The sequence below is a fragment of the Mauremys mutica genome, chromosome 4 (genome assembly GCF_020497125.1).
Source record: "Mauremys mutica isolate MM-2020 ecotype Southern chromosome 4, ASM2049712v1, whole genome shotgun sequence".
Taxonomy (NCBI): domain Eukaryota; kingdom Metazoa; phylum Chordata; order Testudines; family Geoemydidae; genus Mauremys; species Mauremys mutica.
The window spans coordinates 119,535,442-119,563,186 of NC_059075.1; the positions used below are offsets into that span (position 1 = coordinate 119,535,442).

Here is a 27,745-nt window from a genome sequence, read left to right on the forward strand (position 1 = left end):
GGGTAGCACGTGAGGTCTCTATCAAGAGCCAGTAGCCTACTGGTTGTCAATCAGTGTGAAATGTATGTGTGGGTAATAATTAAAGAGTCACGTATCTATAGTAAAAATTATGGTCATAAATACTTGGAGTTACCAGGCCAGTTACCAGGCAGTGACATACCTCGGCGATGTTCCTTTCAGGCTGGAGGTAACAGACGCCTAGGCTATCTCCCTGTCTGGCCATTTGTGTGTTGTGTGTTTCCAATGCTTCCACTTGCTACTACTTGACTTTCTGCTTTGGTAAATAAACTTGGATATGTTTGTAGTGAAGCCAGTGGGCCAGGGGCTGGACACTCCAGGGAGACGCTCAGAGGGCTCAGGGGTTGGAGCATGCCTATTGCTAACCTGTGGAGGGACAGCAGGGCCTGGGAGGCCTACAGGGCAGTGCTTGTGTTGTCCATGGGATTGGGGAGCTGACCCCCGGCAGGCACAGATGAGGCTCCCTCTCACTAAGGGCAGGTGGTAGCGAGGTTCCTCACAACTCTGGGCACTGCTGGGAAGCGTCACACCCCAAAGTGCAAAGAGGCTGGGAGTGCTCAAGCCAGGAAGATGGAGAACTCCACACTCCGCGGCTCTGCTGGCTGGGCTGCTAGAACCCTGGCCTTTCCAGAAAGCCTCACCCCCAGAGCTCCAAAGACCCCTCATTCCCAAAGCACTTTACAGGCACTGGGCAAAACTCAGCTCTATCAGCGGTGTGGGGAATGAGAGGGTTACGGGATTGGCCACATATGGGGGAAGACGGGAGTCCGTGTTTGACTGCAGTGTGGGGGAGGGAGGGAGGGAGCGCGTGCAGGCTGGGGTCCGGATATGGCCACAGTGTGTGGGTGGTGGGGGGGGAGTGTTACAGATGGGCTGAAAGACATTTATGGTGTGTAATGCTGCTGTTTGGATCTAGCCGACCAGACAGCTGGGACAGGGGGAGGGGGCCCACTTACCGTTCTGCCCGGTGCCCGTGATGACGGGCTGCTGGCTGGCAGGCTGGGTGATGCTGCGCTGCTGCCGGGTCTGCCCCAGCGGGAAGCTGTTTCGTGACAGCGAGAGGCTGGAGATGTATTTGGATTTGCTTTGAATGTGGGTGAAGGGGGAGGAGGGGCTGGCGTTGGGGCTGCCGAAGCCCTGTGACCGCTCCGGGGTCTTTGGCCACTTGGCGTGTGAGGTCACCTTCCCCGTCACACCCCTTGATTTGGCTTTGATACTCATCGCTGGCAGGAGGGAGGTGTGGATCTGGTCTGGGGAGGAAGGGAAAAAAGGGATCAGAGTCAGAGAGGGGAGAGACAGAGACAAAGCAAGGCAGGTGCTTCTCCAAGCAGAAGCACCATGAGGCCATCTTTGAGGAAGGCAGCAGCTTGTTACAGGAGGCAGACGGAGAGCACCCGTCTTCTGTTCATCTGTCCCATCGCTCCTCTTGCTACCCAATTCATACCCCCTTCTCCAGGTAACCCGTCCCTGGAGTGAAACTCCAGAGCCATTGATGGAAAGGGAAGCCAATGAGAGTTTGGGATCTGCTGAGGGAAGGGAGGTGAGGGGAAGCCGCTGGCATTGGCAAGAAGAGTCCAGATTCCCCAGGCAGGAGCTAAGTTCTGCAGTCGGGGCGGGTGCGGCTTGGGTTAATGAACAACACTATCGCCCAGAGACCTCTGCTGCTGGAGCTGCCATGGGATCTGTAGTGGCCATCTCAGGTGCCATTCATGCTGTGATACCAGACAAGGCAGAAGGGAGCAAGCCAGCTTCTAGAACCATTGCCCGTATAGCTACCGGACAGGCCAATCATAGCTGGATGACGGCCTAGCAAGCCTGAACTCATAACAGCACAGACCCAGGAGCTATAACAGATGGGGGGAGTGCTCAGTCTCTGTGACAGCTGCAGCTAGCACGGCTGGTGGGGAAACACACACGCTGCTCCATCTTGGGGGGACTTGACCATCAGGAATGAGGCTGGAGTTCAGGGCACAGACTCTCACTAAATCCTCCCTTAACACCATGGAGAGACAGCAGGTAGCATCTGGGCTATATGTCCCAGGCAGAGCGTTTGCTGCCCCCAGAGAGGTTTCAATCACAGGGGGTGACTTACAGCATGTGCATGAACATTAGTGTGTGTGACCCATCGCTTCCAGCCGTCACGGGCTGCTGGGGGCCAGGCATGGGGGTATCAGCTCCTCAAAGCACCCGGCACCGAGGGGAGACAAAGTTCACAGACAGGGAACACACGTCCCTTCAGAAGGTGCAGAGATAGGAAGCAGTGCTGGGCCTGGGCAGAGTCACCCTCCAGAACGGATGCTTGCTCCAAGTCTTGGCATGTCCCAGGTGGGCTGGCACTTACCTGTCCGGTTGGGGGCATGCGTGGGGCTGCTCTCAGAGACAGCAACAGTGGAGGCATTGGTGGGAGCAGCAGAACAGCACATGGAGAAACATGGAGGGCTGAAACACACGGCTATGCTACGGCCGGGCAAGCGATAGGCAGAGTCAGGCCCATTCACTGTCACTGCAAGACAAACAACAAGGAGACTTGCTATGAGCCAGCATCAGAGGGATGGAACAGCATCAGCAGCACTAAGACAGCCCTCAGGAACCCCCAGCACTGAGACCCGGCCCCACCCCCTCTGCTGTATCCCAGCCCCCGGGAACCCCCAGCACTGAGACCCGGCCCCACCCCCTCTGCTGTATCCCAGCCCCTGGGAACCCCCAGCACTGAGACCTGGCCCCACCCCCTCTGCTGTATCCCAGCCCCCGGGAACCCCCAGCACTGAGACCTGGCCCCATCCCCTCTGCTGTATCCCAGCCCTCAGGAACCCCCAGCACTGAGACCCGGCCCCACCCCCTCTGCTGTATCCCAGCCCCCGGGAACCCCCAGCACTGAGACCCGGCCCCACCCCCTCTGCTGTATCCCAGCCCTCAGGAACCCCCAGCACTGAGACCCGGCCCCACCCCCTCTGCTGTATCCCAGCCCCCGGGAACCCCCAGCACTGAGACCTGGCCCCACCCCCTCTGCTGTATCCCAGCCCCCGGGAACCCCCAGCACTGAGACCCGGCCCCATCCCCTCTGCTGTATCCCAGACCCCGGGAACCCCCAGCACTGAGACCCGGCCCCACCCCCTCTGCTGTATCCCAGCCCCTGGGAACCCGCAGCACTGAGACCCGGCCCCATCCCCTCTGCTGTATCCCAGACCCCGGGAACCCCCAGCACTGAGACCCGGCCCCATCCCCTCTGCTGTATCCCAGCCCCCAGGAACCCCCAGCACGGAGACCCGGCCCCACCCCCTCTGCAGTATCCCAGCCCCCGGGAACCCCCAGCACGGAGACCCGGCCCCATCCCCTCTGCTGTATCCCAGCCCCCGGGAACACACCCCTCCCCTGAGACATGGCTGTATCCCCTATTGTATTAAAGCTTCTGGGAAACAGCATGAGCTCTACTATTGTACATGGACCTGCCAGAGAACTGCCAGCATTGTTTGCGGAGGCTTGGTTGGAGCAGAAGCATGTTCCCTGCCACTCGCTCCCTGCTCCGGCCTGCAGAGTTGGTACCTACCAGGGTGCGGGGAAGTGCTGTCACTAGGTCTGTCTGACGAAGCCGTGGAAGAAACAAGCTGAGTCTTATCAAAGTTCTGATTTAATCTAAAATGCAGGAAATGTGTGTAAGAGCCTTTCACATAAACACAAGCACTGTCTAGATCTGTATAGAGGGGGAACGAGAAGGGGTGGTATGAGGGGCAGTAGGCAGGGTGGGATTGGGAGGGGCAGAGCAGACATGGAGGGAAAGCCAAAGCTGGGAGATGGGAGAGGGATTGAAAGCAGACATGGAGAAAGAGAAAAAATGGGCGACTAGTGAGCAGGACAGGAAAGGGGGAGAGTGCCAGGCTGGGGAAGGAAATGGTTGGCAGAGACAGAGCAGAGCTAGGAATACAGGGATTGTCAGGCCAGATCTAGCCTAGGATCCTAGATCTGGCACTGACCAGCTCTAGCAGCTTCAGAAGAAGTTCTAAGAAGCTCCTTAGTGGGTAATTATGGAATAACCTGCCCCCAGGGGAAGTTTCTTTCTGTTCCGGTCAGCTAGGGGTTAGTTTATTGCCTGAAGCACGGAGCTTTACATCCTTTCTAAAAGATCTCTTGGTGCTCCCCAACATAAGCGGAGGGTATCCTTAACCAGACACACGTCTAATCCTTTTCTGAATCCAGTAGCCCTGTGTCTCAATCATCTCTTGTGCCTGTGGGTTTCACACACTAATTATGCTGTGTGTAAAGGGTTTCCTTTTATCAGATTCAAATGTATTGCCGTACTATGTTCTTGAATATCCCCTTATTCTAGCATTACAAGAAAGGGTGAAGAGAAGTCCCTGGTCTAACATCTCCCTCCCAGTCATTATTGTATTCTCCTTTCTCAACAAAACAGCTCCCCCTACCCATATCTTTTCTCTCTCATCTCATAAGGAAATCTCTCCACGCCCTCAATAATCTCCACTGCTCAGCTCCAGAGCTCTGCTCTTTTTGAGACACAGTGACCAGAACTGATCGCAGGATGCCAAGTGAATGTGGCTCATTCATGATCTAGAACAGCAGAAGATAATACTGTCAGGGTTATTCTCCACTCCATTCCTCTTGCACCTTCACACTTGATTTGGTTTCCTGACCATGGCGACAGCTTGAGCAAGAGTCTTCACTGAGCTGACTGCAAAGATGCCCAGGTATCTTTCCTGAATGGTCACATTTAGAGCCGAGTAAGGCACTGGAATAGTTCATATTATTCCCTTCTGCGTGCATTACTTTACCTATTTCAACACTGAGGCCTTGTCTCACTACCACTTAAGTCAACATTAGTTCCTTACTTGCTATCTGCAGTGAAGGATCATGTCAAGAGTTTTTTGAAAGTTCAAATAAATCATGCCACCCAGTTCTCCTTTATCCACTATTTTGTTGACGTGATCAAAGTTTTCTAAGAGAGTGATGAGGCATGATTTTTCTTTTTGGAAGCTGAGCTGGTTTGATCACGCAGGTGGTTTATAGTTCTCTTTTTAATTAATATTTTAGCCCATTTCCCCAACTGAAGTGAGGCTTGCTGGGCCGCAGTTCCCAGTGTCTTTTTTAAAGCTAAGTACAACAGTTGCTGCCCTCCGTTCTTCCAGTGTAGGAGCTGATTTTAATGTGTTTTGTTTAAGAGCATCTGTGCCTTCTGTAACGCAGACAGAGGAGAAAGAAAAAGAGGCGGCAGAGAAGGGAGGCAGCACTCAAACCAACAGTACAATGAAAGAAGAGTAACGTACCGTGGACACAGAGCAACCGGGACCCCAGGACCCCTGTGCCGAAAAAGGGCCAGGAGACAGGCAGTGGGCACAGCAAAAGAGCTGCAGGGCACCAGAAGAGGAGGAAAGATAAGGAGAGAGGGAAAGAGAAAGAAAGAGAGGGAGGAGAACAGAAATGAAAAGATAGAGGAAAGAAGAGAAGGGGACGGGAAAATACAGGAATGAAAATGGGTTGGGATGGAGAAGTAAATGGGGCAGAAGGGAGATGGCCAGAAATGGGAGGAAGAGAGAGGGAAAGAGAGAGATCAGTTATTCAGTAATGCCAGTGCCAACAATGACTTGAGGCGAGTCTGCAAAGACCCTGTCTGCTGCTGTCCCTACAGAAGCAAAGTGGGCAGAGAATCTGAGCAGGGCATTGTGCTCAGGTTCTCTTCTCATACCTTAGGAGGCTCTCATCAGAGAGCCTGAACCTCCGCTGGTGCAAGCTGGCCTAGCTCCACTGATGTCAGCGGAGTGATGCTGATTCTTGGCTACACAGCCAATTGCTCCAGACACCCGGGAGCAGCTGTTTAAACAGGTGCCGCAAAGGCACATTTCTAGCCAAACATCAGTACACTGTTTTTCCTTCCTCTGCTTCTCTCATTTTGCTTGAGGCAACTAAACAGAGAAGGCATCACTCTGATCTCTGCCCACTGATCTTGGCATGAACTAGGGAACGTACTTTGGCTGGACTCTGCAGCATCTGCTGATTAGTCTCTATCGTTAAGGAGCTCCTAATAACGTTACTGTTATGGGCTTCCCCACAGTTGCCAAACTCAACCTGTCATTCCTCAGGCAGCTATCCAAAGGCTGTTTGGATAAAGCTGAATGTCTAACATCACAGACCAACAGGCATCAGAGATGGAAAAGGCCTGATGGGTCTCATCAAATCCTTCCCACTGAGGCCCTACAGTCCATTCGCCAGGGGATGGTTCAATCCATTTCAGGCACCTCGAGTGACAGGCCTTTCACCACTACCTTGGGGGACTGTTCCCCAGCCCAGCACCACTCACTGTCAGGAAAGGTTTGCTGGCATAGATGTATCTTGTATGCAGCGTAGTTGTAGCCATGTCAGTCCCAGGGGATTAGAGAGACAAGGTGGGGGAGGGAATATCTTTTATCGGACCAACTTCTGGAGACAAGCTTTGGAGCCACACAGAGTTCTTCTTCAGGGCTGGGAAAGGTACTCCCAGCATCACAGCTAAATGCAGGGTGGAACAGATTGTTTGTGGAACATACTGTAAGGGACCATTCAAGGTAGAGTGGCCCATTAAGACATAGTCATAAGACACAAAGAGGGAGTTAGTGGGTTACATATCATTGTAATAAGTACCCTACCAAATTCACGGATCCTGAAATCTGGTCTCCTCCATGAAATCTTGTCTTTTGTGTACTTTTCTCTATACGATACAGATTTCATGGGGGAGACCAGCGTTTCTCAAACTGAGGGTCCCAACCCAAAAGGTGGTCGTGGGGGGTTCACATGGTTATTGTACTGAGGTGCTGCTGTTATCTTCAGAGCTGGGTGGCTGGAGAGTGGTGGCTGCTGGCCAATGGCCCAGCTCTTAATGCAGCAGCACAGAAGTAAAGGTGGCAATACTATACCCTGCCATCCTTACTTCTACGCTGCTGCAGGCAATGGCTCTGCCTTCAGAGCTGGGCTCTCGGCCAGCAGCTGCCACTCTCCAGCTGCCCAGCTCTGAAAGCAATGCCACCACCAGCAGTAAGAGTGGCAATTCCGCAACCCCCCCGCCAACACACACACAGTTCCCAATTGGGTCAGGACCTTACAGTTACCACACCGTGAAATTTCAGATTTAAATATCTGAAATCATGAAATTTACTATTTTTAAAATTCTAGGACCGTGAAATTGACCAAAATAGATCGAGAATTTGGAAGGGCCCTAGTAATACACCATAAATCCAGTCTCTCTCTTCAGTCCCTGATTTTTAGTGTCTAGCAGAGCAATGAATTTAAGCTTTCACACACTGAAGGAAAAAAAACCAGGAAAGTTACCTGGAAATCATGCAAGAAAACACAGAATCGTAGGACTGGAAGGGATCTCTAGAGGTCATCTAGTCCAATCCCCTGCACTCATGGCAGGACTCAGTATTATCTAGACCATCCCTGACAGGTATTTGTCTATCCTGTTCTTAAAAATCTCCAATGATGGAGATTCCACAACCTCCCTAGGCAATTTATTCCAGTGCTTAACTAACCTGACAGTTAAGAAGTTTTTCCTCAAGTCCAACCTAAACTGCCCTTCCTGCAATTTAAGACCATTGCTTCTTGTCCTATCCTCAGGAGATTAATTAGAACAAATTTTCTCCCTCCTCCTTGTAACAACCTTTTATTTACTTGAAAACTTATGTCCCCTCTCAGTCTTCTCTTCTCCAGACTAAACAAACTCAATTTTTTCCATCTTCCCTCATAGGTCATGTGTTCTAGACCTTTAATCATTTCTGTTGCTCTTCTCTGGACTTTCTCCAATTTGTCCACGTTTTCCCTGCAGCGTGGCACCCAAAGCTGGACACAATACTCCAGTTGAGGCTTAATCAGCATGGAGTAGAGCGGAAGAATTACTTCTCGTGTCTTGCTTTCAACACTCCTGCTAATACATCCCAGAAGGATGTTTGCTTTTTTTGCAACAGTGTTACACTGTTAACACATATTTAGCTTGTGGTTTGCTATTACCCTCAGATCCCTTTCCGCAGTACTCCTTCCTAGGCTGTCATTTCCCACTTTGTATGTGTGCAACTGATTGTTCCTTCCTAAATGGAGTTCTTTGCATTTGTCCTTGTTGAATTTCATCCTATTTACTTCAGACCATTTCTCCAATTTATCCAGATCATTTTGAATTTTAATTCTATTCTCTAAAGCACTTGCAACCCCTCCCAGCTTGGTATCGTCTGCAAACTTTATAAGTGTACTCTCTATGCCATTATCTAAATCACTGGTGAAAATATTTAACAGAACCAGACCCTGAACTGATCCCCATGGCACCCCACTTGATATTCCCTTCCAGCTTGACTGAACCACTGATAACTACTCTCTGGAAACAATTTTCCAGCCAGTTATGCACACACCTTATAGCAGCTCCCTATAGGTTGTATTTCCCTAGTTTGTTTATGAGAAGGTCAGGCGAGATAGTATTAAAAGCCTTACTGAAGTCATCTACTGCTTCCCCCCTATCCACAAGGCTTGTTACACTCTCAAATATCTGACAGAACTTGCTGCAGTACAGAAATAAACCCCCCTCTGACCACACAATGCTAAGCAGTCACTTACTATGCCACACTGGAACCCTGTGGGGTATCATCAAACAACTATAACCCATGCTCAATGGGGACCCCATCCTGAAAAAAGCTTTCATGAACCCCCTTGTCTGGCCTTCAGAAAAAACCCCAACCTCTCCAAGCTCATCATCAGAAGCAAGCTCCCCACAGACCAGGACACACCAATGCATAGAGGCACCAGACCCTGCCAGAACAACAGATGCAAAACTTGCAGGCATATTTCCACTGCTATAATGACCAGCACCCCCCCACACACAAACCTGTCAAGAGCCATGGGTTCTACACATGCCTATCATAACATGTGGTGTACCTCATTTGGTGCACTAAACACTCCAGTAACAATTATGTGGGTAAAACCAGACAGTCACTACACTCTTGATTGAACTCACACAGGAAAATGATAAAAGACACAAAACACCCTATAAGCTGTGGGTGAGCACTTTTCACAAAGCGATCACTCCATATCTGATCTCTCAGTCCTCATCCTCAAAGGAAACCTGCACAACACTTTCAAAAGACGAGCCTGGGAACTTAAATTCATTACTCTGCTAGACACTAAAAATCAGGAACTGAAGAGAGACACTGGATTTGTGGCTTATTACAACACCCTGTAACTCACTAACACCCTCTTTTTGTCCTATGACTGCAGACGTGTTAACGGGCCACTCTACTGTGAATAGTGCCTTACAATACGTACTACTTATGCTGGACAACCTGTTCCACCCTGCATTTAGCTGTGATGCAGGGAGCACCTTTCCTAGCCCCGAAGAAGAGCTCTGTGTGGCTTGAAAGCTTGTCTCTCTCCCCCACCTGATGTCTCTATAGATATATCTTGGTCAGTTCACCCTCTGTTCCCAGTTAAGATTTAAAAGACTGGCACCATAACCCCACTTCCCCTCCATTGACCTGTCTGGGAAAAGCCACATCATTCCTTTAATCTCGCTGAACAAACCTATCCCTCCAGCCCCGTGCTTGTCTTTTCTGCTCATCTCTGTATTCCCTCCAGTCTGTCAAGTATTGCAGGCCCCCAGGGAACAAAGGAAGCCACGACACGTTCTGGAGGATGCGTGCATGAGGGGGACACGTACCCATCAATGTCTGCGAGGTCCTCTTCGTTGCGCAAGCTGAGCACGTAGAGGGTGGACATGGACACCACACTGGGAAGGAGAGAGAGAAGATTACACGCCTGGGCATAAGTATCTGCACTATGGCAGGAGGAAGGAGATTCTCCCTCTGCAGCACCACCTCTGTCTCAATGGTCCAAACCCATTTTGGCAGGCAGCTGCAGGGCAGCTACCCCTCCCTCTCAAGCCCAGATAATGCTTACAGGGTCCTTATCCAGGGCTCTTTTTATCATCTGCTCTTTAGTTGGCTGGGGGGTTGCCATGAGCTATCCCCCATCTGAACAGGGAATAGGCCAGCACTGCTCAGGCTGACGGCAGACGGAGAAGAGGAAAGGGATCTGGAATAGGAAGGGCATTCCAGATACAGAGGCCAGCACAGAGGGATGCCTGGAAACATGAGCTGGACAAGGAAACAGAGGCCTCCTCCGTTGGTGGGAGGTGCTGGTGGCGCAGAATATGTAGCCCAGAGTCTTAAAGGTGAAGCCAGAGGCCAAATTTAGCCTTGAGTAAGCAGGTGTGACTCCCATGGGTATCAGTAAGAGCTTTGCCCACTTACACCAGGAACCACAACCCTGAGGTGGGATGGAGCAGCACCGGGAGGGGGGTACACCCAATGTGGCTGGTGAGGAAGAAGGCGTCACAGTGGAGGTTGGAGACCCAAGGGCTGCAAGGGGCTGGGTTTGGAGAGGCCAGGGTGGGGATCTCTCCCTCCAACAAAAGGCAGCTTAGCACATCTGAGCCCCTGCTCTGGGGCAGTGCACAGCGAGACTGGGTTGTGCTGGTGAAGCTTGCGCAGTCCTTGCCCTCAGTGAGAGAACTGCAGCAAGTGCCACAGATGTGGCACATGGTCCTCGTTTAAATCCTGCTGTGTATGTGAGGAGGACGCGCTCCGGAGCAGTTAGGCAAGACAAGGGCTAGACATCTGTCTTGTTCCTGGGCTGATTTTCAAGAGGAAAGATGGTCTTGTGATTAAGGGAGCCAGGAGACCTGTGTTCCATTCCCAGCTCTGTGTGACCGTGGCCAATCACTTCCCTCTCTGTGCCCAAAGGCCCCATCTGCAGAACAATACTGACCTGCCTTGCCCAGCGCTGTCATTCATCACTGTTTGCAAAGTGCTCCGAGACCCTCAGATAAAAGCTACAAGGAACTTGTGAAGTACGAAGGTTCCTGTTGTTTTACAGTGTTGTGGCTCGCACAGGGGCACTAGCACAGAGCTGCGGGATGCTGGAAGAGCGCCATGCAGAGGTGGGTGATGGGTTGCAGGACAACACCATGTACCAGTGGAATGTCTGGCAGAGGCAGGTGGCTGACAGCAAGGGAATGCCACGTGCCAAGGGGCCAGCCGTGGGCAGGGCTTAGCCACAGGAGTCGCTGAGTGGTATTGTTTGCAGAGGCATTTGGTTTTCTATCACTTGCTCTTGCATTTGGGGCATTTTGTCACAAGTTCATTCAGGAAAACGCGGTATGTTTAAAATAGAACAGAGCCATCCCTGCGAAGCCACGTGGGGGGGGGGAGCTATCTTCCCCAGGCTAGACCCCTGCTGTGCCATGGGGCGGGGGGAATCCCCCCAGGCTAGACCCCTGCTGTGCCATGGGGCGGGGGGAATCCCCCCAGGCTAGACCCCTGCTGTGCCATGGGGCGGGGGAAATGCCTCCCAGTGCTGAGGGCAGAAAGCAGCCACAGGGCTGTGCAGTCTCTCACCTGAACGCCATGACGACAACCAGGGCGATGATGGTGCCTTGCAAGAAGCGCTGGCTGATGCAGGCTTGTTCCGTGACAACAGATGGGGACTGCAGGAGAAACGCAGGGGAATCAGCTGCCCGCCCGGTGCAGGGCTCACTGCATTTCTATTCCACTCTGCCCTGGGGCCTCTCCCCCTGACCCCAGCCTTTCCCAGGATGGGAGGACTGCAGTGCAGGAGGCCATTCCTCCTGCATCCCACACAGGACCGGCTCTACAGTTTTCGCCGCCCCAAGCTGCGCACCGAATTGCTGCCGCGGAGGGCGGGGGCAGTCCGTGTGCCCTTAGGGTGGCAGGCGCGTTTCCGCAGCGGCGGCAATTCGGCGGCAGCTTCTATGTTTAGCTGAAGCCGCCTCGGACAGCTAAACATAGAAGATGCTGCTTCTGCCGAATTGCCGCCGCCGCAGAAACGTGCGTGCCGCCCTAAGGGCACATGGACTGCCCCCGCCGTCCGGGGCAGCAATTCGGCGCGCTGCCTGGGGGCAAAACAACAGGGACTGCCGCCCCTTGCAGAATGCCGCCCCAAGCACCAGCTTGGAATGCTGGTGCCTGGAGCCGGCCATGATCCCACAATGCCCTTTGGTCATCCCTGAAGCAGCAGCAGGATGGCTTGTCCACAAGGCATTGGCTAGCCCCGCTGTGAGAGGCAGGATTTCTGCAGGGCACTAGGAGGAGAAGGGGCAGCAGGAGGAGGACACAGCCAGCTCAGGCCCGATATAGGCCCTGCTCACATGCCCCCACTACAGAACACAGACCCCAGGCTCTGCACCACTGCCCCAGAACACCCACACTGTCCAGACACACAGCCCCCCCCACCTCACACCCCACATCCCTTCACAAAAGGCCCCCGTACCTTGCTGGCCATTTTGTGAGGCCTCTTTTTGTGGGGTACACTTCCTGCACGGCTGAACTGACTTCCTGTTTGGCTGCAAGCAGAGAAGAGGAGTTGAGGTGAGCTGTGCCTGGCCAGGCCCCCAGGGGAGCCCACTGCGTGGCAATGGGGTGCAGGTTGGGAACCTGACTCAGTAACTGCAGGAGGAAAGCTTTGAGCACCATGGTGGGCTAAAGGGCCCTGTCCAACAGCCCGGTTGTTGGCGAAGGCCCAACGGGGTGAAAGGAAACGCAGGGTGAACTCTGCCCCCTCACTGAGCCATCCAGCAGGTAGGGCCTGAAAAACGGGCTTCACCTGCTCCTCACGTGTCAGAAAGCATTAACCCTCGGGATGCGGCTCGCCCTGGGATGGACGGTCGGACCGGGCTGCCGATTCCATGCTGTAATCTCGTACACAACCCGAGGTTCAGTTCATTTCCCCAACAGCAGCTCATGGATCATCTCCAGTCCCCATTATCCCAGCACTGCACTAAATCCTGATTTCCCCACATTCCCCACTTCCTGGCAGCCAGTGCCCAAGGGGGAATCTCACTATATACCACCCACACCAGTACCAGGCAGCTAATGCCCGAGGGGGAATCTCTCTGCATTGCCCCCCTTCCCGCAGTGCCTGGCTGCTTGGATGCAAGGGGGAATTTCCCTACACCCACCCCCAACACCAGGCTGCCGGCGCCCAAGGGGAAATCTCCCTGCACTCCCACCCCAGTGCCTCGGCAGGTATCTCCCTGTATTCCCCCCAGTGCAGGCTGACTGGTGTACAGGCCTGAGGTGGGATGCTCTTTTCTGTTCCCCTGCCCCATGTCTGGAGAGGGAGCGAGGGCGCCTGTACCTGAACGCCCCAGAGCTGACTGTTGACTTCATGCTGTCCAGCCGCTTGAGCTTAGCCAGCTTGTGACTCCACCGCTCCAGCTCGTCAATGCGGGTCTCCAGGTTGTCAGTCAGTTTGCAGAGCTCCTTCACCGCCCCGACGTTCTCCATGAAGATCCGCTCCTGCCAGGGGCCACATTGTTCTGCGTGAGTCCTCTCCGGGAGCAGAGGGACAGACACACCCAGATCTGCCTGGCCTCCTTCAAACCTGTTGTCCTCTTGGGCCACTCCAGACCTCCCCTTCCCCAGTGGAAAGGTCACAGTGTGTCGCTCAGCACCCCGGCGGGGGGAAGGCATAAAAGAGGAAACCCACCCAACCGCAGACTAGCCATTGGGACACTGATATTTATACACATTGCTTAATGTGCTTACTTCAAAACTGGATAAAGGAGGGTCTCTTGGGCACCAGCAGGCCTTGGCAACCTGTCAATGTACAGTCCTTCTCAACGACAGAGAATTCGCCTATACCCCAAATCCTGACACTCCAGAGACCAAGCACCCTGCCAGCCGCAGCCCCTCCAGTACACAAGGGCACTCCAGTCCCAGGCCCCACTGCTCACAACGGCAGTGCTGCCCCATGGGGGTGCGGGGAGGCACACTCTTAGGCATCGCCTCATTATCCCAAAACCCTTTTCCCTATTTCTTCCCCACACTGGGTCTTGTCACAATCCCAGCCTGTACCCTGTGCGCAACTGTTTGATCTATGTGCCTAGAACAATGGGGGCTTGGTCCTTGCTTGGGGCCTCTGGACCCTGCAGGTAATTCATAGTAATAGGCAGGTCCCAGCTCAAAACCAACAGGTTAAACTCTCCCCAGCAACCAGCAGGCAGCCAGTGCAGATCATCCAGCCCCAGCGTAACAAGCTCCTTGCGAGATACCCCATATAAACAGGCAGGCCCCCGCCATGCTCAGCCCCAGCTACTGCTTCCCTGTAGGGTGCACTGCAGGAATCCAATCGGTAGTGTACAAAACCACAGGGGGCAGTAACAAGATCCTACAAGAGTCAGATGCAGAGGGGAAAAGAGACCTCTGTTGCCACCTGGTCATCTAACTGCAAAGGGGAATTGACCTGCAGCCAGGAAGGAACGGAGTCACCCAAGGTCAGCCCTGTTTGTTCCCACTATGGTCTACAGGTGAGTCAATCAAACCCCATGGTCAGCAATGCAAAAGGCAGCTGTTAAATCTAGCGAGATCAGCACGGACACCTGATTTTTATCCCCTGCTGGTGGACATCATCTCCAAGAGAGCTAGTGTGGCCTCAGGCCACACCTGGGTCTGGATCCAGACTGCCCAGAGCCGAGGAGATCTGAGGGAGCCAGGTACTCCAAGCTGTGTCGCTACAACCTCCTCGGTCATCTGAACCAGAATGGGAAGATTAGATAGAGTCCTAATTTGGCAAGTGATTTTTTTTGGGATGGGGGCACAGGCCTAGGAACAGCTTGCTTAAGAGAAGCCAGGAACCTGCCCTCCCTCAAGAACTGCTGTCAATGCCCACTAATGCTGGGCTCAGGTCTTCTCCAGTGGCCCTCACCAACCAGGAAGGACATGAGTTCAGGTTGTGGAGTGACGCCAATGCTAGCTCACAGAACACATCTGGCTGAAACTCAAGCAGGAAGGACTTGGTTTAAAAGTGTTGGCAAGAGACCATTTCCCAGGCGTCAGATTTTGACTCTGTTTCACTTCTACCTTTACGTGAAGAGGAAAAATAAAACGCACCAAAATTCACCATCCTCCCCCCACCCTTATAATCACCAGTTCCTACTCATCCCCCATTTGGTCTGTGGAGGGTACCACTAACCTTATTCACCACCAGGAAGTTCTCGATGGTTTTCCCATTGGCAAAGACCATATCCCCAGTGTCTTTCACTGCTTCGGGAAGAATCTCCTTCACTTCCTGAGCAATGACACCTGCACGGAAACCACAGCACCAATCACCATGGCCCCCAAGACACCTTCCACAATAGCTGACTACTTCTCACGGGTCACTTGGTTGCTGACATGAACCCCACACACTATGCGGTGATTAATAAGAAACCAATATCCATCCCCGAGCTGCCAAGACATAGTGTAGGGGACTTAATTTCCTGCATCCGGCGAAGTGGGTATTCACCCACGAAAGCTCATGCTCCAAAACGTCTGTTAGTCTATAAGGTGCCACAGGACTCTTTGCTGCGAGAGGCCCGCGCACAGCCAGAATGTAACCTCAGCCTAAAGCCAATGAAAAACAGCTGGGAAAGGGACAACTGGATAAAGACTGATTCCCAGGTTCTTTGTATACCATATATGTATTCTACCGTTTCTTTGGACTGCTGCAGAGCAGGATTGAGAGACATCAGCTCAGCTGGCATGGAGCAGCAGGGGGCGCTGCAAGTTATGACTAAGGAGCAACGTTAATTTGCACTAGAACTCCCCCCTAGCATACAACTGTGAGGATGAAGCCCGTGGGTTGGTGCAGGGACCGTACCTGTCTCAGATGTGCTTTCAATGCCCACAGTGGCGGCAAACTCTGGCTTGTAGTTATAGTGCACCAGCCGCATACGGGAGATCCTCTTCAGCTGTTCTGTGGTGTCCACCTGGGACAAGGCGAACACATGAGATCTATAAGTAGGACGCTGTTCTTTAATAGTCCAAGAATCTGGCTCCAGGCAGCAAAGAGCAATGGCCACAAGAGCTCTCATCAGCATCCACAGCAGCAGGTCCCATAGATACCAGACCCAGAATGAGAATGCCCACCTGCTGAACACAGTCTGCTTACCAGCCAGGATTAAAATCCAGGATTCATCAAAAAAGGACCAGGTCAAATGACTTGAGAAAAGGGAGCCAGCCCCATCACATCCCCACACACCATGGGAAGGGGCTAGTAACATTTGATTTTGCTGGAAGAGATTATCCAGATCAGTTAAATTAAGAACCCACCAGGACCTTCCCACAGGGCTCTGATTGGCTCTGATCTGAGGCTGGATAAAGTTTGGCTTGACGTCTTTGGTGGTTTTCATGTTTGTTGTTCGGCACTTTCTGGTTCCAGCTAGAAGAAGAGCTGAAATTCCATGAGACAGGCTGTGCCTGGGAGAGAGGCTGTTCTGTTCTCATGGGATTTCCAGCCTGCAGGCTATGAGGCAGCTCACACGCTCTCCGGAAAGACCCTGTACTCAAGGGCTTTCCAGCTCAGCTGTGCAGATGGAGCATGCTCACATGAACACGTGAACTTTTAGAACATAAAAATGGCCCTATTGGGTCAGACCAAGGGTCCATCTAGCCCAGTATCCTGTCTTCCGACAGTGGCCAATGCCAGGTGCCCCAGAGGGAATGAACAGAACAGGTCATCAAGTGATCCATCCCCTGTCGCCCATTCCCAGCTTCTGGCAAACAGAAGCTAGGGACACCATCCGTCTATCCTCCATGAACTTATCTAGTTCTTTTTTTAACCCTTTTATAGTCTTGGCCTTCACAACATCCTCTGGCAAGGGGTTCCACAGGTTTACTGTGTGTTGTGTGAAAAAATACTTTTTTGTTTGTTTTAAACCTGCTGCCTATTAATTTCATTTGGTGACCCTTAGTTCTTGTGTTATGAGACAGAATAAATAACACTTCTTTATTTACTTTCTCCACACCCGTCATGATTTTATAGACCTCTATCATATCCCCCCTTAGTCGTCTCTTTTCCAAGCTCCCAGTATTATTAATAGCTCCTCATATGGCAGCTATTCCATACACCTAATCATTTTTGTTGCCCTTTTCTGAGCCTTTTACAATTCCAATGTATCTTTTTTGTAGTGGAGTGACCACATCTGCACACAGTATTCAAGAGGTGGGCGTACCATGGATTTATATAGAGGCATTATGATATTTTCTGTCTTATTATCTATCCCTTTCTTAATGATTCCCAACATTGTTTGCTTTTTGGACTGCCGCTGCACACTGAGTGGATGTTTTCAGAGAACTATCCACAATGACTCCAAGATCTCTTTCTTGAGTGGTAACAGCCAATTTAGACCCCATCATTTTATATGTATAGTTGGGATTATGTTTTCCAATGTGCATTACTTTGCATTTATCAAAATTGAATTTCATCTGCCATTTGGATGCCCAGCCAGCCAGTTTTGAGAGAACCTTTTGTAGCTCTTCGCAGTCTGCCTGGGTCTTAACTATCTTTAGTAATATTGTATCATCTGCAAATTTTGCCACCTCACTGTTTACCCCTTTTTCCAGATCATTTATGAATATGGTGAATAGGACTGGCCCCATTATAGACCAAAGGGGACACCACTATTTACCTCTCTCCAGTCTGAAAACTGACCATTTATTCCTACCCTTTGTTTCCTATCTTTTAACCAGTTACCAATCCATGAGAGAACCTTCCCTCTTATCCCATGGCAGCTTACTTTGCTTAAGAGCCTTTGGTGAGGGACCTTGTCAAAGGCTTTTTGAAAATCTAAGTACACTATATTCACTGGATCCCCCTTGTCCAACATGCTTATTGACCGCCTTAAAGAATTCTAGTAGATTGGTGAGGCATGACTTCCCTTTACAAACACCATGTTGACTTTTCCCCAAAAAATTATGTTCACCTATATGTCTGACAATTCTGTTATTTACTATAGTTTCAACCAGTTTGCGCGGTACTGAAGTCAGGCTTACTGGCCTGTAATTGCCAGGATCACCTCTGGAGCCCCTTTAAAAAAAATTGGCATCACATTAGCTATCTTCCAGGCATTTAGTACAGAAACTGATTTAGGTGCCTCTCCAGCCCCACCACCCTACTCAGACTGGCCTCCTGTGTCCTGCCAGCCTTCCCCAGCTCTCACCTCCTGGATGTCGTCTTTTGCTCGGATGTCTGATGGGTGCATCAGCGATCCCATGACCTTCACATTGCCATGGACCACCAGGGCTTCATCGGGGCGGTCAGTGTTGATGCCGACTCGGCCGTGGTGAAAGACCGTGTCAGGGAGCTGAGCCCGCTGCCAGAGGACATCGCTGTCACTCTCAAACTGACCCGGGTTAGAGGCCTGTGGAGAGGCAAGAGGGCAGCGACTGAAGAGCATCCAGAGCAGCAGCAGAGAGACGAAACCAAAGAGAAGAGAGGCCGGTGCTGCGAGGCGGAGACAGCATGAGCACTGGGGGCTTCAGCAGACTCATCCCCCTGACACATGCACCAGAGGGCCAGGGCGCCATGTGCAGCTGGGATGGACAGTGCGTGGATGCCCCCACACAGAGGGCTACACTCCTGTGTGATGAGAAGATCCTGGAGCTATCATGGCTGCCTGCCATGGTTCATGGCGTCTGCATTCTAGCCCGGGCTTCCGGTCACCAGCAGGGATGGGGAAACGTGGTAAACTGGCTTAAGGAGCAGCAATGGAGCCTGCATCAAGACTGAACTGCACAGCTAGGCTGCGCCCTTATTCTAAGGTTACCTTGTATGTGAGGTGGGATGGAACCTTTGGGAGCCCAGGGCAGCCTGGGAAGGACAAGGAGCCGTGTTGGTTTAACTGACAAGTGCCTGCGGACCCAGCAATGTCAGGATACGCCTGTGATAAAATATCCACAGCCCCAAGACTCAGGCTCGTGGGGCTGTAAAATTGCAGTGTAGATGTTTGGGTTCAGGCTGGAGCCCGGGCTCTGAGACCCTCCCCCGCTGCGGGGTCTCAGAGCCCAGGCTCCAGCCTGAGCCCGAACATCCACACTGCAATTTTACAGCCCCACAGCATGAGCCTGCTGCCCTAGCTAGTCGTGGCCAGGCTGCGGGGTGTTTATCGCAGTGCAGACACACTCTAAGAGGCTCCCAGTCCGGCCTCCAATGGAAAAGCTCAGGCGTAGGTAGAATCATAGAATATCAGAGTTGGAAGGGACCTCAGGAGGTCATCTAGTCCAACCCCCCGCTCAAAGCGGGACCAATCCCCAGACAGATTTTTGCCCCAATCCCTAAATGGCCCCCTCAAGGACTGAACTCACAACCCGGGGTTTAGCAGGCCAATGCTCCAACCACTAAGCTATCCCTCCCAGGTACTTGAACTGTTATCAGGCTGTGACTGAAAGCTCGAAAGCCAGCAGTACCAGCTCCCCAGGAGGCTGCTAGGGGAGCAACCCGCCTGAACTCCCCCTCCCATTCCAGTGCAGGGCAGCACGGCCAGCAGAGGACACGCATGGCCCCGGGGTCGTTGTGGGCGTGATGCAGAGCTCTGCGGTAGTATGAAGCAATGCAGCGAAACCAGACAGAGGAGCAGGAGACAGGGGTTCTGTGTGGGCCAAGGAGGGGTGAGGACTTTGCTCCCCATGCCTGTGGCAACAAAGCCCTGCCTGCACTTTGTGAGGAAACAGCCCTGCAGTGGGGTGTTCTCTGCTCTCCGATCCCCATCTCTGATCGAGACTCTCTCAGCAGGCACCGGCCAATAGAATCAGACTAAACGCAGCATCTGCGTCCGCACCTTTCCTCTCCCATTTCCTGAGCCTTACGCTACCTGAGCCCCTGGAATTGTGCTGACGCTCTCCCTGCCCAAAATGAGGACCACACAGACTCATGTCCCCAGAGGCCAGCACTGCTGGGACTGGGACTGCATGAGAGCAGGGGGCTACCAGGATGTGCCAACTCTCCTGGCCTGGAGCAAGGATCATACTGAATCCCACAAGGTGCTGCTGGGGGGTCTCTCACGGGGAGCTACTGGGCTGTATCTTATCTCCGCACTGGCTAGGCCACGGCTGCAGCTGTGCCCTGCTCAGGGGGTTGAGTCTGTGTGGTCCAGCCTGTCCGCTTTTCCCACAGCTCTGTTGTGGAGCCCCCCGGAGGCTGCATAGCTTGTCATGTACTTACTTGTCTGCAGACTCCGGGGTCCCCGTCCGCCCTCCGTTTGTGTTTTACCCCCGAACTGGCCCTTTGCTAGAGGAAACGGACAAAGCACTTAAAAGGCAGAGACAGCCAATCACAACGTCACAGCCTGACTCTCACTGCTTCTGAGCAGCCACATGGGGCCAGAACCGAGCTACGTTCCTCAGACCCCCACGCTCCCATTCCCCATGGGAGACAAGAGCTCAACTAGCTGAACGCTGGGAGAACCTGTCAGGGGAATCCAATCTCTTTCCTGCCTGGCCTTGACTCCAGCCTTCAGCACTGCTGCCCCTCAGGCTTCTGGAAAATTCAGCCAGGACACCCACTGAAGGTCCCAAGACAGCACCGTTCCCTTGCTCCCCATAGCCCCTTCCCAGGCGAGACATCCCCAGCCTTGCACGCCCCTCCTGGAGAACGTGCCTTCTTCTCTGTCTGTGTCTCTCTGTGCTGGGCTCCTGCAGGAACACGTGGGCTGCCTTCTTCATAAAGTGCGGGAAGGGTCAGGAGCGGGGTCCCAGAAAGCCAAGCAGAGAACGGGGGGGAAGGGCAGCAGAGGTCTTGAAGAGCCAGGCAAAGGGTTGGTGGGGGAACTGAAAAGCCAGGAGAAGGGGGCAAGGAGCCCCAAACAGTCAAGCAAAGGGCAGTGGAGCCCCTGAAGAGGCGAAGAGAGGATAGGGGTGTTCTGCGAGTCAGGAGAAAACTTACTCTGACGATGATGCGCTCAGAGATGTGGGCAGCCAGCGTGTAGGTCTGGTTCTGGGCATGGGCCTGGAGGGCCACCACAAGCATGAAGTACCTGCAAATGACAGACACCCACAAGGGTCATCTGCAGCAGGAGAGGAGCACATCCCCGCAGGGGCACAGGGCATGGCGGATACTGCCTCCCCTCACACAGACAGGGAAGTCCCCACGCCACAGTGGGCACAGCTGGAATTCCTACACTTCCCCCAGACAGGGACACACTTCTCATGGGCACTGTCTGATCCCACCAGCACTCAGGTCTCCAAACATCTGCTGCCCCCATGGCAGCACTCCTCTACTATAGCCATGTCTACAAGTCTGGTCTCCTCCAAGGCCTGCAGCGGGACCTGCCCAGGCGGGCGTCCTATCAGTGCTCACAAGCTCAGCTGGGCTGGGCTCAGCTCAGTACTTAGACCGGAAATTGGAAAAGAAACCCAGGTTACCACGGTGACTGGTGCTAGTGACTGAGTAGAGTACGCTCTTCCCTCCATGTCGGTACCCAGCCAGCTCCTCAGCACGGTGCCAGGGGCCACAGCGCTGTTGGAGCCCTGGGCCCAGCTTTCAGATGGTCATGGAGCTCTCCCTGCAATCGCTTCGCTCCTCAGCACCCATCCCCACACCCCCTTTCCATTCTGCCCGTCATGGCGGCCTGCACGAAGCAGCAGTGGTCCCGGCCAGCAGGGGCAGCTCTGCAGCAGTCTGCTCCCCAGTTTGGCGTCCCCGAGTCCCACGTACACAGCCCTGCCAACCCCCTGTCGCAGGCTCGGAGGGAACCATGCTGCTCCATACCTCTGGTCAGGGTTGGGCTTGCCCTTCTTCCTCATGTTATTAGCCGTGGTCTCGCTGAAATGCAGCCGCCCCACGGTGACCTTCGTGACCTGCTCTGGAGGCAGATTGACCCTGGAGAGGGAAGCAGAGGAGCCACTGAGGATACAGAGCTGGAAAGGAGGTCGCACGGAGAACGGCCATTTCCCCTCATGTGGGAAGATCAGCCCCCAACTGCAATCATCTAGGGAACTCCCACCTCTCCCTCACTTCAGAAGGTGTTTCCAAAATCCCTCAGATCAGGCTCCAGGGGCTAGGGGAACCCACCACAGGTTAGTGAGCTCTGGGCGTGGAGGGGAGAGGAGTCATTGTTTTGGGAAGTGAAGACGACAGAGAGAGAGAACACTTTAAATACACAACCCAACTGAGCCCTCCATGCCAGCTCCCCATAGTAACCCCTTGCCCCACTCTGCCCTCCTACTCTCAGGGGTCCTCATACCAGGGTCCCTCAATCTCCTCCCTCCTTGGGTGACTCTCCTGTGACAGGCTCGCCACCTTCAGGCCGCCACGTGCTGGGCAGTACTCACGTGACAGGGTTGAAGGGCCGTTTGCTGCGGTCAGACTGTGATTGCTCTATGTTGATCGATTGGTTCAAGGCCTCTAACTGAAGGGAAAGATCCAGAAACATTACAGAGAGTGGAACAGCATGGCTTTCCCCCTTCTCAGCCCCTTTTCCCAAGCCACAATTGTCCCAAGGACAATCTATCCAGCCACTTACCCACAGTACATCAACAGTGCCAATCACCCCGGCATCTGGGCACCCATAATTACCCCCTGGGAATTTGCCTCGCTGGCACCATAACCACTGCTCAGAAAAGGCCAGATTTACTTTGTTCCCTTACCATTGCCTGTACCTCCCCTCCTCTTCTCCAACTGTAAGTGAGGGCAGGAGTTGTCTGCGCCGGTGGGGCCAGACGGCCTCTTCCCTGCTCCTCACTCACAGACTCAAATGTACAGGCACTGATGTATGTACACACATACAGAGCCCTAAGAGATTGCCCAGGGGAACCCTCTTTACAGCCTGTTCTCTTGTGACTAGACTTCAGCCTACTTCACCCAGCAGATGGGGCTATAGCACAAGGCTCCTATCCTTCCTTTAGGTAAGGTCCTGGTCACGCAAAACTTGTGATTCCCACACATGCAGGCCAGATCACATCTGCTCGTATCACACGTTGGCTCCCCTACACAGGCTCCACTCACAGACCCACATGTGCACTCACCCACAAACAGTACACAGTGATAAAGCTCATCGTTCCTACCCAGAGACTGACAAGATCACACACGCGATAACACCCACAGCCACACACACTGCCTGTGGGCCTACGGACACTGACACACACGCTCGCACATGCACCCTGAAATGGCCTTCAGCTCTTGCAGGGTTCTCCCCCTTCCCCCAGAACTTGCCTTCACTCCTTGCAGCTTCAGGTAGAAGCAGTCGAGGGGCTTCAGGCCCTCAGGAGTCTTCACGTACTTGGGATCTCCGATCATGCCAATGTAGACCGTGACCTGGAAGTGATTCTTCTTCTGGCACACGAAGGCATCATCACCCACGGAGAAGTTGAACCCTTTGTCAGCATCCACTCGGTAGGTGGGTGGGGGGCTGTGCACCGAGGTAGGGGGGAAAGGCAGCAGGCATTAGACTGAAGGACAAACACTGATATCTCTGCGGGGTCTGATAATTTATAGCGGGTGCGGGGGGTAGCATAAACAGACAGAGTGTTTCACAGATACTTCTCATCTCAGTGATCACACAGGCCAGCTCTCCTCATGTTTAGGACCAAATAACATCCCCGTGGCAAGTACAAGAATGGCTAGTGTGGGAAAGTCACAATAGGGAAGTACTGTATGTATTTTTAGTTGTCTTTGAATGCAGTTCAGTAGCTGGAAACTGGGAGGAGGAGCCAGGATCATGTCACTAGCCTACTTCTGTGCAGATCACCAGCAGGCTCTCTGCTTCATGGGTCACCAGTGACCCAAAGACCCCTTTCTGAGAACTTCTGGTTTACAGTGTAATTTATCCAAGGATTTGAATGTGCTTGACAGGATTGTGCCATAGCTAGTTCTGGGTTCAAACACAAGCAGCTGTTTAACTGTGCACAGCTGTTCTATGCAGCCGGTTAGGGAAAAGAGCGCAAGAGAATCCCATAGTCAATGGAAGCTGCAGAGGGGATTTTAGGCTGGCAGAATGTTTCCGGATTGACAGGGAATATAGTTATTTGACTTGGAATTTGCTCAGGCCGCCAGGGGCACTCCCAGCTCTTATACAAGGTGCCACAGAATCTTTCGTGACCACTGGGTGACAGAGAGGCATCCTGTCCAATCACACAGCCCCTCCTGGCGCCACACATTGGATCAGAGAGAAGAGAGAGCTCCACACTGAGTGAGCATATCCTGCTGCCCCTGCCTTGCCCTTGGAGGTCTCCCATCCTCTCACCCCCACATCCAGCCCTGCTTAACGTCTGGGATCCGATTTCTGAATTCTGCTTCTCGGGCCAGGGGGCTGTGCTGGCGGATCAGGCTAACCTAGGAAGCCACGCAGGGATGGGGATGGGGTCGGGGGGCACTGGACATTCTTTGGGGGTCTCTCTCCTGAACAGGATCTTTCAGTGAAACCGATGAGATCCCTCATTGGGTTCCATTCTCTAAGTGACCCATCCCGGCCTTGCTGCCAGGCTGTACCCGCCCCAAGCAGCCGGATTCCTGGGGAAATCAGAACCACCTGCTGCCACTGCTAACAGCCTCCAGCTCCCACCATGGCACGTCCCGGCTGGGAGGGGAAACTTGCGCTACAGAGAAGAAACACACACACCAGCTGGGGAGGTTTAATCTGTATCTCCTTAATGGGCTGGTTACCATGGGAACGGTGAAAATATGTGGCGTTCGCACCAAGTCCCCCTTTCTCCCACCTCCCAAGATCCCTGGCCTGCACTCTGGGCTAGGGCCCCTCTGGGGGGCGCTGCCTGCCTGGCACAGGTGGGAAAGGAAACACCCCTCAAGTCAGTCAGTCACTCAACATTTCAACTGGGAGACCAAAATCCAATCTCCCCCCCCCCTCAATTTTCAAATCATGGGGAGCGTCATTGTTTTTTATTTATGAAAATCTGCACATAATTACAGGTGCCAGGACTCATTTTTCATACTAGGCATTAAAAAGTACAGGACATCCTTCTGCCAAAGAAAAAAACGTGCCATCTTCCTGTCCTCCCAGGTCTTAATTTTTAGAACGAACAACAGAGCTTCAAAAGGTCTGAGTGTCGGAGAGGAGTGACTGGGAGGGCAAGACAGCCACTGTCAGGAAGACTTACGGCTTCATCAGACTATTAGACCAGACAGACTTTGTAGGCAGGAGCACATGCAGGAGAGGGTCACTCCCTTTTATACATGTGTCTTCCCACAAGCCTAGTCAATTCAATGCCACAACTATCAGCCAGGCCTAAAAGGAGCCCCTGTCTTCTGAGATCAAAAGGCAATTAATTCACCTAAGCACCCACAAGAGACAACTAATCCAGGGCAAGATGTGTGGGTTCCCTGGAAGATGGGGTATTTTCACACGAGTGTTAGCTGAACAGCAGCCAGCGGGTGAAACGTGGTCCAGGAAATTCTCCAACATGACCATCTTCATCCTTAACACTGCAACGTGGCAACACTACAGGTCCCAGTATGCAGTGCCCCGTCCTGATCTGTGCAGCCCAGTCACGCTGCCCGCTGGGCATTTCCATACTTGCAAAAGCACCCGGATCATGCCCGGGTGACAGAAGATATGTGAGGATGCACTTATTCAAGGTTTAATGCAAGGATCTTTCACACACGCTTTCGTATCATCGGCTGTATGGGCTGCACTTCCACCCTGATGAGAAGGGTCATCGTTTTCATTTATTTTATGATTACCAGTATTATTATCCCCATTTAACAGATGGGGAAGTGAGGTACGGAGGATGGGTGACTGACCTAAGGTCATAGAGTAACAGGGTTGGGATTGGACACCAAGTGTCCTGACTCCCAGCCCTATGCTCTTGACATGGCCACAGGGCCTCGCAGACCACACAGCCTTCTGATGAGGGTCACTGCCATCTGCTTCATTTACTCCCTCAGGACTTCTAGCAAGTGCAGCTCTCAGCTCCCAACCTGCAATCTCCTACAGATTCATGACTGTTTCCCAAATGATTGGTAACTGCTAGGTCTCCCATCAGCCAGTCAAGACTCTTAATTAAACTCCAGTGACACAAACTGGATCAGAACAACAATATAAAGCATCAACAAAAACAGTAAGTGTCACCCAGCCCCATGTCATCCCAAAGTTCGTTCGCCAGCCAGTTCCTGCTCCTTCTACTGTCCTGGTTCCCCACACGAGTCACATCTCCTCAATGGCCTCCCACCATTCTGCCAACGGAAACACACCACCCCCCGGGCTGTGTTTTTTGGACTCCCCAGTGGTGAATGGGTTAATGTTGAATGACGTCTTCCTGATGATTCAGGCTCTAGCGAGTGAAGCCGGGACAGCTCCATGAGTAACCATTTATTTCTTCCTTGGAGCAGCAGAGGGACCCTGGGCTGCCTGAGATGTGACCTGAACAAAAAGCAGACACTGGAAGTGGAGAGCGCTACCTTAGCCAGAAAGAATGAAAGGAATTTCCCTCTCTCACTCTTGCCCCTTCCTCACAGCTTCAGAGCTTCATTTTTGCCTTCCATTGCTTCCCACTAAACTCCTTCATCCGCTCCCACGGGTTCCTCTCTCACAGCAACGCACAAATTGCCCATTGTGGATCAGACCCAAGACCTGGCCCGTCTCTGACAGTGGCAGGCATTAGATGCTTCAGAGGAAGGTGTAAAAACCTGCAGCAGGCAGAAGTGGGATTATCTGCCCTCCACGTTAGGTCTCTCCTCTTCCTCAAGCTCTGACATTTGGTCCATGTCTTGCCGCTGTTCATTCCCCTTGTCCCTTGTGAATGGGTCCCTGAGAGCATGAGTTCTTTGGCTCCTCAGGCCCTGGTCCCTGTACCAATTGTGCGCACGCACATACACACACAGACTCTTCCTCCCCTAGCAACTGCTCTCAACCCGACACACTCCCCCATTTTGCACAGAAACACAATTCACCCACTCCCGCCCTACACTACTGCTGCACCTTCAGCAAGAGCACAGTCTCCTCCACTCATCCCCCTAGGCCACAACCTCACTGCCTCCGTAGGGTACCAGGGCCCTGCTGGAGGGGCGGTGGTCTGCATGTGCCACTGGTGTACCAAGGGAGAACCATGTGCCCGCTGCAGTCATGAGAGAGACAGAGAGTGAGGAGGAGGGGGAGGGGTTCACAAAACCAACAGGAGCCTCCCAAATGTGTTCTAGTTAACGTCCATTCAGGCTGATGGCTGCCCAACACACATGCAAACGTACACTGAACAAACCCCTTGGAGGGTCCCCCCTCCTCTGCCTCCCGGAACACACTGCCCAGCTGAACACGATTCCCCATACTTCAATTCCCCATAGCGCCAATAGACAGAACTTTCTGATTGGCCGAGAGTGATGTCATCTCCATGGGCAACAATCCTCTGCAAACATTCAGAGTCTAATGTGGAAATTCCATTTCAGAGCTTTTGAAACCAGACGGGACCATTCTGCTCATCTAGCCTGATCCCTGTGTCAAGCCCCTAACTCCTGGCTGAGCTCTGTTAGCAGGACACATCCAATCTTGATATAAAGCATGGACAAACTACCACCTCTCTTGGTAAATTGCTCCAGTAGTTATTTACCCCCACTGTTAAAAAATCCATTCTGTAACAGCAAAAACACCATCTCTAGCCTCCTGCCAGATGGGTGCTGTATCCCCTTGGAAACTCTGTCTAACCCAAGTTTCAACTCACCGCCTTTGATGTCACCGGCACCCAGAATTACACCCCATGAAATGCTGGCCTACAAAAATCCAGCACTCTGGGCCATGGGGATAATTAACATATATTTCTTGGGTTTTAAGTGTGTCCACGGGATGGTTCCATCTTTGATGCAGGTTTGCTGCCAATTTGGCATTGGGGGATAAACGACCTTGAGTGCCAGGCCCCGCTACTGATAGAATGAAGATTATTCATTGACTTGCTATCGGCCTCATTTCAACCAATCAAAACTCAGGCCA

General features: G+C 52.7%; 1 protein-coding gene across 11 annotated transcripts in view; it reads right to left on the reverse strand.

The window, feature by feature from the left end:
* MYRF (myelin regulatory factor) overlaps positions 1-27,745 on the reverse strand; it is a 142,965-nt gene that overhangs the window by 9,837 nt on the left and 105,383 nt on the right. For 8 of the 11 annotated variants that reach the window (XM_045016204.1, XM_045016209.1, XM_045016205.1 and 5 more), the window contains 15 exons: positions 23,026-23,221; positions 22,146-22,222; positions 21,583-21,693; positions 20,758-20,848; positions 20,038-20,103; positions 18,038-18,238; positions 15,697-15,805; positions 15,031-15,140; positions 13,195-13,355; positions 12,328-12,400; positions 11,436-11,524; positions 9,698-9,766; positions 3,566-3,651; positions 2,360-2,521; positions 975-1,268 (listed from right to left, as the gene is read on the reverse strand). In XM_045016204.1, the coding sequence (XP_044872139.1) occupies positions 975-1,268; positions 2,360-2,521; positions 3,566-3,651; positions 9,698-9,766; positions 11,436-11,524; positions 12,328-12,400; positions 13,195-13,355; positions 15,031-15,140; positions 15,697-15,805; positions 18,038-18,238; positions 20,038-20,103; positions 20,758-20,848; positions 21,583-21,693; positions 22,146-22,222; positions 23,026-23,221 (1,895 nt within the window). The remainder of the gene's footprint in view (positions 1-974; positions 1,269-2,359; positions 2,522-3,565; positions 3,652-9,697; positions 9,767-11,435; positions 11,525-12,327; positions 12,401-13,194; positions 13,356-15,030; positions 15,141-15,696; positions 15,806-18,037; positions 18,239-20,037; positions 20,104-20,757; positions 20,849-21,582; positions 21,694-22,145; positions 22,223-23,025; positions 23,222-27,745) is intronic. The other 3 variants (XM_045016212.1, XM_045016214.1, XM_045016206.1) reach the window with 1 other exon arrangement.